General features: G+C 42.1%; 1 protein-coding gene across 1 annotated transcript; it reads right to left on the bottom strand.

The window, feature by feature from the left end:
• Positions 1–693: 693 nt before the first annotated feature.
• On the bottom strand, positions 694–13,777 carry LOC135701937 (uncharacterized). The gene is made up of 12 exons (XM_065222891.1): positions 13,570–13,777; positions 13,148–13,231; positions 12,866–13,064; positions 12,635–12,802; positions 12,467–12,561; positions 12,247–12,401; positions 12,006–12,189; positions 11,791–11,942; positions 11,620–11,726; positions 11,294–11,559; positions 10,299–11,228; positions 694–2,086 (listed from the first exon to the last, which is right to left on the bottom strand). The coding sequence occupies exons 1-12, from the start codon at positions 13,640–13,642 to the stop codon at positions 1,779–1,781; spliced, it is 2,721 nt and encodes a 906-aa protein (XP_065078963.1). The 5' UTR covers positions 13,643–13,777; the 3' UTR covers positions 694–1,778.
• Positions 13,778–14,239: the final 462 nt, after the last annotated feature.

Raw genomic sequence — 14,239 nt, forward strand, 5'->3', positions numbered from 1 at the left:
GCTGTCAGTTCCACTGAGAAACGTCTCTTGGATCACCTTATTACATGCTGTGTGAGCGAAGGCAAGCGGTGTACGTCGCCTGTTCGTGAGAGACTGAATGTTTTTGTTGGTTCTTTCATTGCCTCATCCTTTACCGTTTGGTACATACGGTCTGGATAGAGTAATGAATTGAATAGAGCAGTGATTTCACACTCAGCCTAAACAGTTAATAATGTTACGCTCTGCATGAAGGTGTTACCTGGGTCGAACTAAAATATAATAAAGAGGTATAGGTCAAAATCAAAAGTACTTGAAACACGTTTAATTTTAGATTACAAGCACAAGTGCGGGTACTTAATAAAGCATGGGTTATGATTGATTAGGTGAATTAGAGATTTCAATAATTTATTAAACTATACTAATGAGATATCATAATCATCAAATGAACTTAAAAAAGAAAATTCAGACAGTCTCATGACATTAAAGAGATTAACAAAAGAGTTCGAGTGCGGGGGGTCCGCTTAGGGAGGCTACTAGCCTTTAAAGTTGTAGAACAAATCTTCCAATTTAGTCTTGAACATCAATAAGAAAACGCATGCAGACCAGTAGCATTAAGCTGATTAACAATGAGTGGAATAGTTTAGGAAATTAGTGAAATTAGAGGTATGTGACAATTAATAACTTTTAATCTTGTGTAGGTATTGTTTTCCCCTGAGTTTATTTTACTCGATTAATATATTATTCTTTCAATACGCGAAATCTCTGATATACGCGGTTAAAGCATTTGAGTTAACTTATTTCTTTTTGTTCAAGTACAGCAAGTAAACAGCATTCAATGTTAATCTATGAATTCAACCCTACGTGACTGTAAAATCGATCTTTCTTTATGTGGTATTGATGCATGTTTAACTATTCGTTGTTACCGGATTCAACGCGCCTACGTCTACGGAGCTTACGCATAAGTGATTCGCAAAAAGTTTTTTTTTAAGCTTATGTAGTTTAGAATTTGTTCGGCACGGTCGCGAAATTTTGAAATGATTGATACGTGCGGTAAAATAACTAATTTGAAACAAAGCTCAATAGTAAAATAAGTAGTTTATCTAGGGAGGAAACCAAAATTAATCAACTTGCCAACATAGGCTATTACATTTATTTTGGTGGCACTCTTTGAATAATAATAAGCCTTCTAAAAAATCAGAATTTACCATAACCATTATAAACGAAAGAATGCTTATGTGCTATATTTCTAGATATTGCCTTTTGTATGCTTGGCGTCCGTATGCCGAACATATTTATGCCTTATAGGCTGTCGTCATCGCTCTTTAAACAAAATTCAGCAGCCTAAAAGAGAGCCGACATTTGAAGGATGCAGACCGATTGGGGAATCGAACCCAGTCGCTTCAAGCATTGCCTTATTTCAAAGCTACGTCTTAATTGACTGAGCTAAGGATAAAATAACTGAATCATAGTCCAACGACAGTTACGGGCATTTCAAATTTAGAAATTGATCAGTGTCTAGAATTGAAGATTGGATTTTACCGATTTTACCATCGTTATCCGCCGTGTTTTTAGTCACTTTGCCCTTCACCTAAGGAACAAACTGAGCTTCGTCGACCAACGTAACCTAGCACATCCATGCTGAAATGACAGCTTGCAAGATAACAATACCGTGCTATCTGAGACCCAGATATTACCAATTATTAATTGATTTTTCAATCGTTAGTTACATATAATTTTATTTTATTCCTAAGCTGTCAACGTTCTAATTAAGTAATCGCGTATTATATACGAAATGTTAATTACATATTTTCCCGAATCCATTCCACGAACGAGGCAATTCTGGTGAAAACCCCTGGATTGCCGTTGGAACATTGTTCTCCGTAGCTGTAGAATCCGACAAGGTGCGGTGTCATGGTAGTGTTACCGTTCAGCTCAGTATCATCGGCATTGAACCACATTAGTTGATCGCCTACCGTATAACAGCTGCCGGATGCATCCAGGTCGATTTGGTCAGCGCACAGCTCATGGAGGCTGATCTTTCGTTTGTAGTCCCGCTGGCAGTCGGTGTTGTACATCGGTACCATCTGGGGTGGCCGATCAGGGTTGTCTGGAAGAATGACAAAATTTTCATTTATTTGTATCGACAACACATTGTACGAAATAGAGTACAGCTGCTTAGTATGGCATACAGTCAGTGGAGATGTCTGGCCAATAATTGTTTAAATCAAAGACTATATATATACATAAAATTAGATGACCAAAAACTTTGAGTGTGAGATCAAAGTGTCCCAAGCAAGCCATCCAGCCAGATCAGTTTTCGAGAATTTGAAGATCGAGCATCAAACGCACCGAGATTAGTCAGCCTATCTTCGATGGATGCAATGGATTCGTCAACGTCGGGCGATATACCCGCTAGTGTGCGTGCGTTAAACATCAATAATCTCTATAATTATCCTGAATTCAATAGCTTTATCATCTTATCTTTTCTTTCTTTATTAAAGAGACTTTCTCTTGCTTAATCACTTATGGCACGGTATCATCAAACCGAAGACGGTGGGTTTAATTTACAGCCATCGAACGCCAAATATGTATTTACTACAACAATCAATACGAAACTGTCGATTCGAAATTGGCTCACTACTTGACTAGCCTATTGGTGCCAAGCAAATCCATTAACGTAACCTATTCTATTCAAAATTCTAGTACTGCACAATGTTTGTTTTGATTCGCTATGAAAGTTTAACAGATAAAATGAGGGGTTCGTGGATTTTACTATATTTCGAGGGGTGCATCGATTAGCTTGGGACCGAAGTTAGTACCAGAGCTGAGCCAAAAAATTGAGCACGTTTCTTCGGGACCTTCTAGTCTTAGAGTTACCTCTATGGTGCAGTAGTGTGCACCGGTTAAACGGCAAAAAGCTCTATGTCATAAGTGAATGATACAGTGTTGCCCTGAAAGCAGTCGATTTATCTCAGAAAGATGTAAGCTTTGAAATCACTTTATAACTAATTACCTTGCAGCCTAGTAAAAATGTGGTAGCAAAGTTGTAGCTGATAAAGTTTCACATAAGAACCGATAGCAAGCTTTCCCGTAAATCGTTATGGCAATGGGATAGGATGATGAGAACAAAAAGTTCACTTTTCACATATCAATTCCCATGAGCTATGAGCTCTCATCCAAATAAGCTCAAATGGTGAGAGAATGATCACAGCTTCGTGGAGCAAAATCGATGTTTTGAACAAGGTTGCAAAGACTCATTTCAGCTAAAATAATGTTTTTCGGAATAATAAAACCAAAAGATGGTATGATGGCATGTTTTACTTGTAACTTACAAGAAGAGGTTACAAAGTATGCGTTGGAAACATAAAACCTGTAAATTTTGCTTTCTATGAGTCACAATCAGCAATTTGCTGATCGCTGAGTGAGTGAGTGAGTGAGTGAGTGAGTTTGTGAAAAATCGCTGACTGTGACTCTCATGAAGTGAAATAAACTGGTTTAATATGTCAAACACATTCTTTGCAACCTCTTCTTGTATCCTACCAATTCAAAATTTGATCATGGCATCTAATTATTTCATAATTTAGAAAAACATTGTTTTAGCTGAAATGAGTCTTTGCAACCTTGGTTTTCATTCCACATCGAACGCTCGACTGTTTCGGTCAAGTATTGCTTGCACTCCGTAATCGGTACTAGTTTTTTTCCCCTATTGAGGTTTTTTTTTTTCAATCCGCTTTCATACTGAGTGGTGTTGTAGTATACAACAGTGCAGTGAGCATCGCGGAATTGTAATTGCCGCTCAATCGTTCGAGAAAGGAAGCAGTCATTTCCGGCCGAGTCCGGCAGATGAGCTGTACATCTCTAACCAACAAGTTTCATCGCATCACGAAACGGCAAACTCAAGGTCATCGAGTTCACCAGCCGGCTAGCCAGCCGGTGCTTTGTTGCAAACACTCGAGGGCAACAATAGAACGATCATCACCATCATTCTCACATCAGGATAGATCATCGTCATCAGCCACACTCCGTGCGCTTGTGTGGAGAGTTAAGTAACAAACGGTTATCTTCCGTTCTCCGCAACCTGATTAATCTCCATACAGTGTTGATTAACTTTTCTGACACCTTTTTGTTTTTTCCTGAAAAAATTTTCATTTTTTTTTTTCTCTTTTTTTTCATTTACTGTTTTTTTTTTTTTTTGCAAGTTGATTAATCCCCCTATAGTGTTGATTAACTTTCCTGGCATTATTTTTTCCATTTTAAAGTTTTTTTTTTTTTTTTTTTGCTTTGTTGGATTAAGTATTATTTTTACCGTTATATTTTTTGGATAAGTTTATTTTTTTTCTTATTTTTTTTTTATTTATTATTTTTTTTTCTCAACGCATATATATATATATATATAAATATATATATATATATATTTCCTTTTTTATGTCGAAATCTGTTGCGGAGGTACTTAAGACCCCGCAATGGATGAAACCAATGATGGCGGGGGTATTTCGCTAGCAGATATCTCCGATGATGAGTCTGTTAAATCTCCATCATTCGAAAATCTGCTTCTCACTGAAGAGGAAATGGATACCTCAGGGGATTCTACTTCGGACCCCAAAACGAGCACTGGAGCTTACCCAAAGGTGATGTCTAAACAACAACCTCCTTCACCCCCTGCCCCCCCTTCTCCACCATCGCCCCCTCGTCCACCTGTTCCCCCTACTCCAACCGTTCCCTTAAAAATTTCTGCGACCCCCCGCCATAAAGCTTACCCAAGCGACTCAAAAGGTCCGTGGGTTGTTTTTTTCCGGCCCAAACAAAAACCTTTGAATATTTCTCGGATTTCGAAGGATCTGACAAAACATTTTTCGGCCGTAACCGATATCTTTAAGGTAACGTCAAACAAACTGCGCGTTACCGTTGATGACCTGAAACAGGCAAACCGGATTGTTGCCTGTGAGCTTTTTTCGATCGAATATCGAGTCTACGTCCCCAGTTGTGACGTAGAAATTGAAGGAGTGGTCACCGAATCGAGTCTGACTTGTGAGGATTTCCTGCAAGTCGAATCTTTCGGCATTTTCAAAAACCGTGCCCTCCCGAAAGTCAAGATACTGGACTGCATTCAACTGCAGTCAGTGTCGCACATAGGCACAAAAAAAAAGTATACCCTCTCAGATTCGTTTCGTGTGACCTTTTCAGGATCGGCATTACCTGACTACGTCACAATTGGGAAGGTTCGACTACCTGTACGCTTGTTTGTACCGAGGGTAATGAATTGCTTGAAATGCAAACAACTAGGTCACACCGCGGACTTTTGTTCCAACAAACCGCGGTGCGATCAATGTGGGGAGGAGCATACGGAGGGCCCTTGTCATGCTAGCCCAAAATGCGTTTACTGTAAGGATGCTCCGCATGCTCTGAGTGATTGCCCGAAGTACAAACAGCAGGGAGAAAAACTAAAGCGGTCTTTGCAAGCTCGCTCTAAGCGCTCGTTAGCAGAAATTTTAAAAACGACCGCTTCATCTTCCCAAACCACCCCAAAAAGCAACAACACATTCCACCTCCTGCCAGATGATGATCAGGGCTCTGACTCAGAGGTGGGTGAGAGTAGTCCTTTTGTCTTTAATGGCAACACGAGGAAGCGGTCCAAAATAAACGTCACCCAAAAACCTCGTAAGGCCTCTCGTATGGACTACCAACCTACCTTGACAAATTTAAGAGGTAGCGGAAATGTACCGAAACCCCCACCACCGGGATTTAAATCTTGTAATTTTAACAAGGACTTTCCGCCACTTCCGGGATCATCTAAAACCCCAGATATCCCAGTTTTTCAGCCAGAAAAACAGCTGAATAATCAGCAAGAACATGATGCCATGTTCACGTTTTCTGAAATTGTGGAGAGCATCTTCAATATATTCAACGTCTCTGACTCAACTCGGAACATTATTAATTTAGTGCTTCCATTCGTGAAAACTCTTTTGAAGCAACTAGCTTCTAGGTGGTCCTTCCTTGCATCGATCATATCCTTTGATGGATAATTTTCCGAATGAGGTCGGGGATATGATCTCTGTTCTTCAGTGGAACTGTAGAAGTCTTATACCGAAACTTGACACATTCAAATTTTTAGTTCACAACTCACTTTGTGATGCATTTGCTCTTTGTGAAACATGGCTTTCTTCAGACACCGATCTCCCTTTCCACGATTTTAACATTATTCGCCTTGATCGAGCAGATTCGTATGGAGGGGTGCTTCTCGGGATTCATAAGCTCCATTCCTTTCATAGAATCGATCTGCCTTCCGTGACAGGCATTGAAGTTGTCGCATGTCAGGTAAATATTCGAGGTAAAAGCCTCAGTATTGCCTCAGTATATCTTCCTCCAAGAACTGCGATTTCTCGCCAAGGTCTCTCAGATATCTGCTCAGCTTTATCTGAGCCTCGGTTGATATTAGGAGATTTTAACTCCCACGGTACAGGCTGGGGGGAACTGTACGATGACAACCGCTCAACCCTGATATACGACCTTTGCGATAACTTCAATATGACAATTCTAAACACTGGGGAAGTAACACGAGTGGCCAAACCTCCAGCAAGAGAAAGTAGATTAGACCTCTCCCTCAGTTCGAGTTCACTATCGTTGGATTGCTCGTGGAAAGTAATTCAAGATCCCTACGGTAGTGACCACTTGCCAATCAAAATTTCTATTACCAATGGTTCATCTTCCACTCGCTCGGTTGACATCGCGTACGACCTCACGAAAAACATCGACTGGCAAAAATTTGCGTCCGCGGTTCTCGGTGGTACTGATTCGGTTGACATACTCCCTCCGCTGGATGAGTACTCCTTTTTATCGCGACTTATCGTTGACTGCGCTCTTCAAGCACAGACGAAACGCGTTCCGGGTGTTTTCGTTCGCAAACGACCTCTCACTCCGTGGTGGGATAAGGATTGCACCGACGCGAACAGCGAGAAGTCCGCCGCGTTTAAACGCTTCCGCAAACACGGTAAGGTCGAGGATTTCGAGCGGTACACCGACCTCGAGAAAACTTTTAAGAGCTTGATTAAAGCCAAAAAACGCGGTTACTGGCGTCGGTTCGTCGATGGTTTGTCGAGAGAGACTTCGATGAGAACACTCTGGAATGTCGGCAGGAGAATGCGCAACGCGTCATCACCGGTCAACGAAGACAAGGAGTACTCAGACAGTTGGATATTCAGCTTCGCGCAGAAAGTTTGCCCGGATTCGGTGTCGGTTCAAACCAACGTTCGTGATAGTCCGTCGGGTAGTAACGAAATAGATTCTCCGTTTTCGATGGTGGAATTCTCACTTGCTCTCCTCTCATGTAACAACTCAGCTCCAGGAATGGATAGAATCAAGTTCAACTTGCTCAAAAATCTCCCAGACGTCGCGAAGAGACGCTTGTTGAACTTATTCAATCAATTTCTGGAGCACAACATTGTTCCGGATGATTGGAGGCAAGTAAGAGTTATCGCCATTCGAAAACCCGGTAAACCCGCGTCGGATTATAACTCGTACCGTCCCATCGCGATGCTGTCCTGTATACGGAAATTGTTGGAGAAAATGATTCTTTTTCGTCTAGACAAATGGGTCGAGTCGAATGGTTTACTTTCAGATACGCAATTTGGATTTCGGAGAGGCAAAGGAACGAGCGACTGTCTTGCGTTGCTTTCAACTGAAATTCAACTGGCCTATGCGCAAAAACAGCAAATGGGTTCAGTTTACTTGGACATTAAGGGGGCTTTTGATTCTGTTTGTATCGATGTCCTTTCGGATAAACTCCACGATAGTGGGCTTTCACCAATTATGAACAACTATTTGAGCAACTTGTTGTCTGAGAAATATATGAGCTTTTCTCATGGAAACTCGACAACTTCACGAATTAGTTACATGGGTCTCCCCCAGGGCTCATGTTTAAGCCCCCTTCTTTATAATTTTTACGTTAAAGACATTGATGGTTGTCTTGATGAAAATTGCTCGCTAAGGCAGCTTGCAGATGACGGCGTTGTGTCCGTTATAGGGCCAAGTGCACCGGACCTGCAAGGTCCATTGCAAGATACCTTAGACAATTTGTCTACTTGGGCTATGAAGCTGGGTATCGAATTCTCTCCGGAGAAAACTGAGTTGGTTGTTTTTTCTAGGAAGCATCATCCTGCACAGTTACAGCTTCAACTAAAGGGTAGAACAATCACTCAAAGTATATCTTTCAAGTATTTAGGTGTCTGGTTCGATTCCAAATGCACATGGGGAAAACATATTGCGTATCTAAAACAAAAATGCCAACAAAGAATCAATTTTCTTCGTACAATTACCGGAACTTGGTGGGGAGCACACCCGGAAGATCTTATCAGGTTGTATCGAACAACCATCTTGTCGGTTCTAGAGTACGGTAGCTTCTGCTTTCAATCCGCGGCGAAAACACATATCTTGAAGCTGCAACGAGTTCAATACCGTTGCCTCCGAATCGCGCTTGGCTGTATGCACTCGACGCATACGATGAGCCTCGAAGTACTCGCGGGTGTTCTCCCACTGACAGATCGTTTCGCTGAGCTGTCTTTCCGGTTCCTCATCCGTTGTGAAGTATTGAATCCTTTGGTAATAGAACACTTTGAGAAGCTGCTCGACCAAAATCCTCAAACAAGATTCATGAGTTTGTACTATGAGTACATGACGCTGGAGGTTGGTCCTTCTTCATTAATCTCCAATCGTGATTGCTTCCAAGCCTTCTATAGTTCCTCTGTAAATTTTGATCTGACCATGATGCAAGAAATCCATGGAATACCAGATCACCATCGGTCGATGGTTGTTCCCTCAATTTTTGCAATCAAGTACCACCATGTAAGTAACGATAAAAGATTTTTCACAGATGGGTCAACCATAAATGCTTCCACTGGATTTGGTGTATTTAATCAATTTCATAGCGCCTCCTATAAACTGCAGAAACCATGCTCCGTATACGTTGCGGAACTCGCAGCTATATTTTACGCAGTAGAGCGAATTGCCTCACTACCTTCTGACCATTATTTCATTTTTACGGATAGTCTTAGCTCATTGGAGGCTATTCGTTCAATGAGGCCGATGAAGCACTCCTCGTATTTCCTGCCTGAAATACGATCTAAACTGAGTGCTTTATCTAACTGCTCCTATACTATCACCTTAGCTTGGGTCCCATCTCATTGCTCAATTCCGGGTAATGAGAAAGCGGACTCATTGGCTAAGGTGGGCGCTATGGAAGGCGATATTTTTGAGCGACAAATCGCCTTCAACGAATTTTTCTCCATTGCTCGCCAGCAAGTCCTCATCAGTTGGCAACAAAAATGGAATGATGGTGAATTGGGAAGATGGTTACATTCTATTCTCCCACAGGTGTCGAACAAACCATGGTTCAAAGGGTTGGACATGAGCCGCGACTTTATACGCGTCATATCAAGGCTTATGTCCAATCACTGCTCGTTAGACTCGCACTTCTATCGAATTGGGCTCTCAGGCAGCAATTTATGTGCGTGTGGCAGTGGTTATCACGATATCGAGCATGTTGTTTGGTCGTGTACCTTACACCGTGTTGCCAGATCTGAGTTATCCACATCCCTCAGGGCCCGAGGAAAACAACCCGCGATACCCGTTAGAGATGTCTTGGCGAGCCGAGACCTTGACTATTTGAATTTAATTTATGTGTTTTTAAAACGGATAGATTTGAGGATTTAGAAGTTAGTGTCATCTTGTGTTCTCCCAAGTTGTTAGCTACCCATCGGTGTACCCCCATGTTTGTCTTTTTCATCAGAGTGTCGCCTAGTTCGAGATCAAGAGCACATTGCTCTCCAAACCTTGTGTTCACAATCCCTACCCAGCCATCCATTTGTTACAATTTGTTACCCCTAACCTCGAGATAGCCGCGAGTAATCGGCCCCCGCTTTACTAACGTTAGTTTTAAGTAATTTTGTTATCTAAACAATGAATATCGGCTCCGCAAAGCTACAGCAAATGAGCCTGGAAAAATAAACAAATTATTAAAAAAAAAAAAAAAAAACCTTGGTTTTGAACTACCCTACACTGAAAAAAGGTTTCACTTAATTTCTATTAGGAACGCACATAATATTTTTCCAATAACAAAAATAATGATTGTTATCTGAATATCACATAGCATAAGAAATTCTATATGAGAAATCATATCGATTTCATTGGACACATAACGTTCATGTGATTAAGTGGTGTAATTAGCAATTATTGGATCACGTGAAAGTTATGTGAAATTCACATGGATATTTTCCACTGGTTATGTGATTTATTTTATGAGTGTACTGTACAAGGAATAATCTTACCTTGATAAAGTCGCAAATGAAAAGGCGTGTGCGTAAGATTCGCCCAAACACACGTTGGAACAACTGCAGCATTAGGCGTAATGGGGCGATTCAATTCCACCAGCGCGATATCATTCACCGGTCGGGTTCCGTCGTACTTTTGATGAACGGTAGTTTTCTGAACGGATACACTGCTACCATCTGCCAGTAATGCTTGCCTAGGGTTGTCCGATCTAACGCAGCTGGCCGCTGTAACTACAGTCCGCTTTGTGATGAGAGATCCCAAGCAAGAAGACGATGTTCCAGTTAGCGTTACCATATGCGCCGCCGGAGCTGCTGATTTTTTGTAGACACGGTTATACCGTGGATGAAGTCTAGCGTATTGGGTACTACAGGTGTCCAGCTCATCCTGCAGACGTTCTTTCTGTATAAATTGAGTTGGACAGCACACAACATTTGCCGATGAACAGAAATGTACGATCCTTTTTGCTTTGAAGTCTTCCCAAACTTTGGGGCATTTTGTGTGGTGCGTACAGATCCCAGGTGAATCTTCATCATACTCGTTGTCACAGGAATCATTTTCCTTCCAATCGGGGTTGACGAATTGCAGCGCACTGTCTCCACGGAAGTTTGGAAGCAGAATCGTTTTCAGCCAGTCCACGTGGGAGAACAGCCTTGTCGATACGGCAGCTTCGCCAAAACCACAATCTCGTCCGAATGAGTTCAAGCCGTAGGCATAGGTGTAGAAACGATCATTACGCCACATGGGCAGTTGCATCGGAGCTCCGTAGACCAGGCGGCATGATCCGGGAACTAAGAACAGTGGATTGCCAACGCAGAGGTGCTCGTTGGCTATGCCACGTGTAAGGCGTGATTGGAATTCAACCGGGATCGTACAGTTTAGGTCCGAGTTGACACTGGCCCGCGGTAGTAGAAGCCTTTCTGTGGGTTCTGCGGTGGTGAGGGTATTGAAATATTGGTCATCATTGAAATATGCATTAATGTTATGTACTAACCGAAAACTAAGTCAAATTTTGCACCGCTGTTCATATAATTGATGTCGCTACGACCAATCCCGGCGACCTGTAGCTGCGGGTCAGGAATGCTCTGTGAATGCCATATGCATGCCGGAGTAAGAGCGGAGGACAACTTGACTCTATTTTTTAGCTTTAGAACAGCAATATTGTTATACAGTGACTGCTCTCGGTACGCTGGATGAACGATGGTTTCAGCAATCTCTATACGTTCGTTATTGTTCAAATCAACGTAATTTGCAGAAATTCTAGAATGTGGACATGATCACACGATTGATTTGTAGAAGGAACTATGCCTAAGCTCATACCCGGTATGCGAGGTGCATTCAGCCAATGTTAGAACGGTATCGTCCGCGATCAGAGTTCCACTGCAGTTATCCCGTTGAATTCTCCGATTATTCCAACCGATTTTAACCTACCAACATTATTTCAAATTTACTGAAAATACTTGCAGCAATATTTTTTTTGACATAACGTACCACATGGTTGAGCTCTCCTGAGTTGAAGGTCATATGTGTTTTCGTAGAATCAAGTGATATGTAATCTTTCGACTTACTAACGATAATATCATCTTCATACTCCCTCAGGTGGACATACCGGAGTGCGCAGGTGATCGGATCCAAACTCCAGTCTGGCGAAAATGATAGTTATTTATTTTACCCCAATGCCCATCATCAATGGTCAGTCTAGTTACCAAACACGTTGCTCTCCTGGCTGCGAATGGTCTGTTCGATCCAGCTGTAAAACGATGAAACTCGCGTGTACACACCAGGAGTGGACGTTCCACAAGCCGTCCCGAAAGAAGTTATGCCGACCAAAAATGGTGACATTTTGGCATTGTGAAGCAACCTGACTTGAAGAGGACCACCGGAATCTCCCTGAAAGTAGCTGTGTTTAAAATATCGAATTTTTCGCAAAACTATAGAGGCAATTACTGGACAGGTATCCATCTTTTCGTCTCCCGCGCATATCTGATGATCTTTGATGCCTTCGCGTAGTCTTCGGTTTACCAAGCCATATGTTCTGTTGCACTCGGAATTGCTGATCGGTTTCAGTGTCACTTTCAACAACGAGGGGGTTCTTTCCTGGACTGAAATGGAGGATTGACAATGGTTTTACTATAACTGCAATGATTGGGAGATTGATTTCCAGTACCAAATCCAGTGTCTCCCCATCCAGTCGCCTCCATGGTAGGGAATCGAACGTCGTCGTCTTTCCAAAGGCATGCTGGGGCCACCGTGGGATGAAGTCTGTAGTGGAAGAGAGCCGAAAATGGTGACATTATTTTAATCATTATAGCTTTCCACGGCGGTACACACTCACGTCACATTGGCTTCCAGCTTCAGCAGTGCAATATCGTTGTACGTAGCGGAAAACCTGTGCTCCGGGTGTCGGAAAATGTCCACAATCCGCAGTTGCTGAGCATACTGATCATCCTCGTCGCTGAAAATGTTGATATCACCGAACCGTGCCACATCGGGAGCGTTACCACTAGAATTGAATACGGCGGGTGTTATTCAATGCTATGGAATGCGAACAATTCGAGGTCCCTACTTATCTGTGACACAGTGCGCCGCGGTGAGAACGTAATTATCCCAAACCAGCGAACCACCACACTTCCAGCTGATGGTGCCGTTCGGTAGGGTCCATCCTATGGCGGCCATGTGGGCAAACTCCTTCAAATATGCCGGCTCCCCGAAGGCCGGAGCTACCAGGCCTTGCTTGCCGTATTTGTAGTAGCGCAAGTGACAATCTGGTGGTGTGATAATGCAAATGTTTCATGGTTTACTGGCGCAAGAGTATATATGTATTTGCGGCATGACTTTATGAACTTACCGTCCAGCGAAAGTCGCTCGTTCGGAAACATCGACGTTTGTAATTCATCTCGAAATGGGCTAATTGGGTAGAGCTTACAGTAGCCTAGAATATGGATGAGAATTTTGAAGTGATTGTATAATATTATTCTTTGAAATGTGTTAACTTAATAGATTGCTGAAGGCTAATGCATAGCAAATGCGTTTGACTTGTGTTTCCCCAGTTATTATCATTCTGGCTTTGGAATAACAGTTTGTAACGTGCTTCGTTGCGATTGATGTGTTTGTTATTTTATTGGCCAATAAAGTTGCGATTTAATTTGAATGTTGTAGTCATTATTTAAGAATATGAAGGATGTTAATCGTTATGTGATGAAAAAACAGTGTAGAAAAGCAAAACAAAAATCTATCATACATTGTAACTTAAAAGCTCTAGTTACTTACCAGAGCTGCAAAACACAACAATCAATAGGCAAAAGTATTTGAATCTGCTTGTATCCGTCATAATTAATACCATCAATTCACGAACCCGCGATAACCAAAGCACGGATCACTGCAGCCGAGATCGATGATTGGTTGTTACTCGAAGGCAATCCGTTTGCAAACTAATCCCGACGGGGCACTGCATATCTGACTAGCAGTGGTTCAGTGTTAAAAAGCTTGTACACGACAAAATCTGAGCTTTATATATTGTAATTTGCAACTTAAACTGGACTCCTCAAAAGTGTATCGACTTGATGTCTTCTGCGCACTGATTCATTATATATGAACCATCAAGGAATGAGACACCAAAACGATTGCCTGATGAGATCTACTTAAAATTAAGTGGTTATTCACTCAAAATCGCAAAAACTCATATAAAACCTTTTGAGGAAAATCGACGAAAATTTTACTCAGTTTATGAGTAACCTCCGTTTTTGCGAATTTGAGTTGATATAATCGGCCGTGTACACGCGCAATTTTATTACCGCTCCCACTCATTTTTTGCTTCTTTTCGGGGACAATAACCACAGCGACGGAGAACCCTTAGCTCAGTCGGTAAATGCGCAGCACAAAGCAAGACCATGCTGCAGGTGGCTGGGTTCGATTCCCGGTCCGGTCTAGGAATTTTCCG

The sequence above is a fragment of the Ochlerotatus camptorhynchus genome, unplaced genomic scaffold (genome assembly GCF_037179485.1).
Source record: "Ochlerotatus camptorhynchus isolate MF236.1 unplaced genomic scaffold, CSIRO-AGI_Acam_v1.1 ptg000015l, whole genome shotgun sequence".
NCBI lineage: Eukaryota > Metazoa > Arthropoda > Insecta > Diptera > Culicidae > Ochlerotatus > Ochlerotatus camptorhynchus.

Excerpts from the sequence above, each read along its gene's own strand:
- LOC135701937 (XM_065222891.1), bottom strand. The coding sequence starts at position 13,642 with ATGGTATTAATTATGACGGATACAAGCAGATTCAAATACTTTTGCCTA. Across the intron at positions 12,562-12,634 it reads AAGCTGGAAGCCAATGTGAC|ACTTCATCCCACGGTGGCCC; the intron begins GTGAGTGTGTAC and ends CTTCCACTACAG. Across the intron at positions 11,560-11,619 it reads GAATGCACCTCGCATACCGG|AATTTCTGCAAATTACGTTG; the intron begins GTATGAGCTTAG and ends TCCACATTCTAG.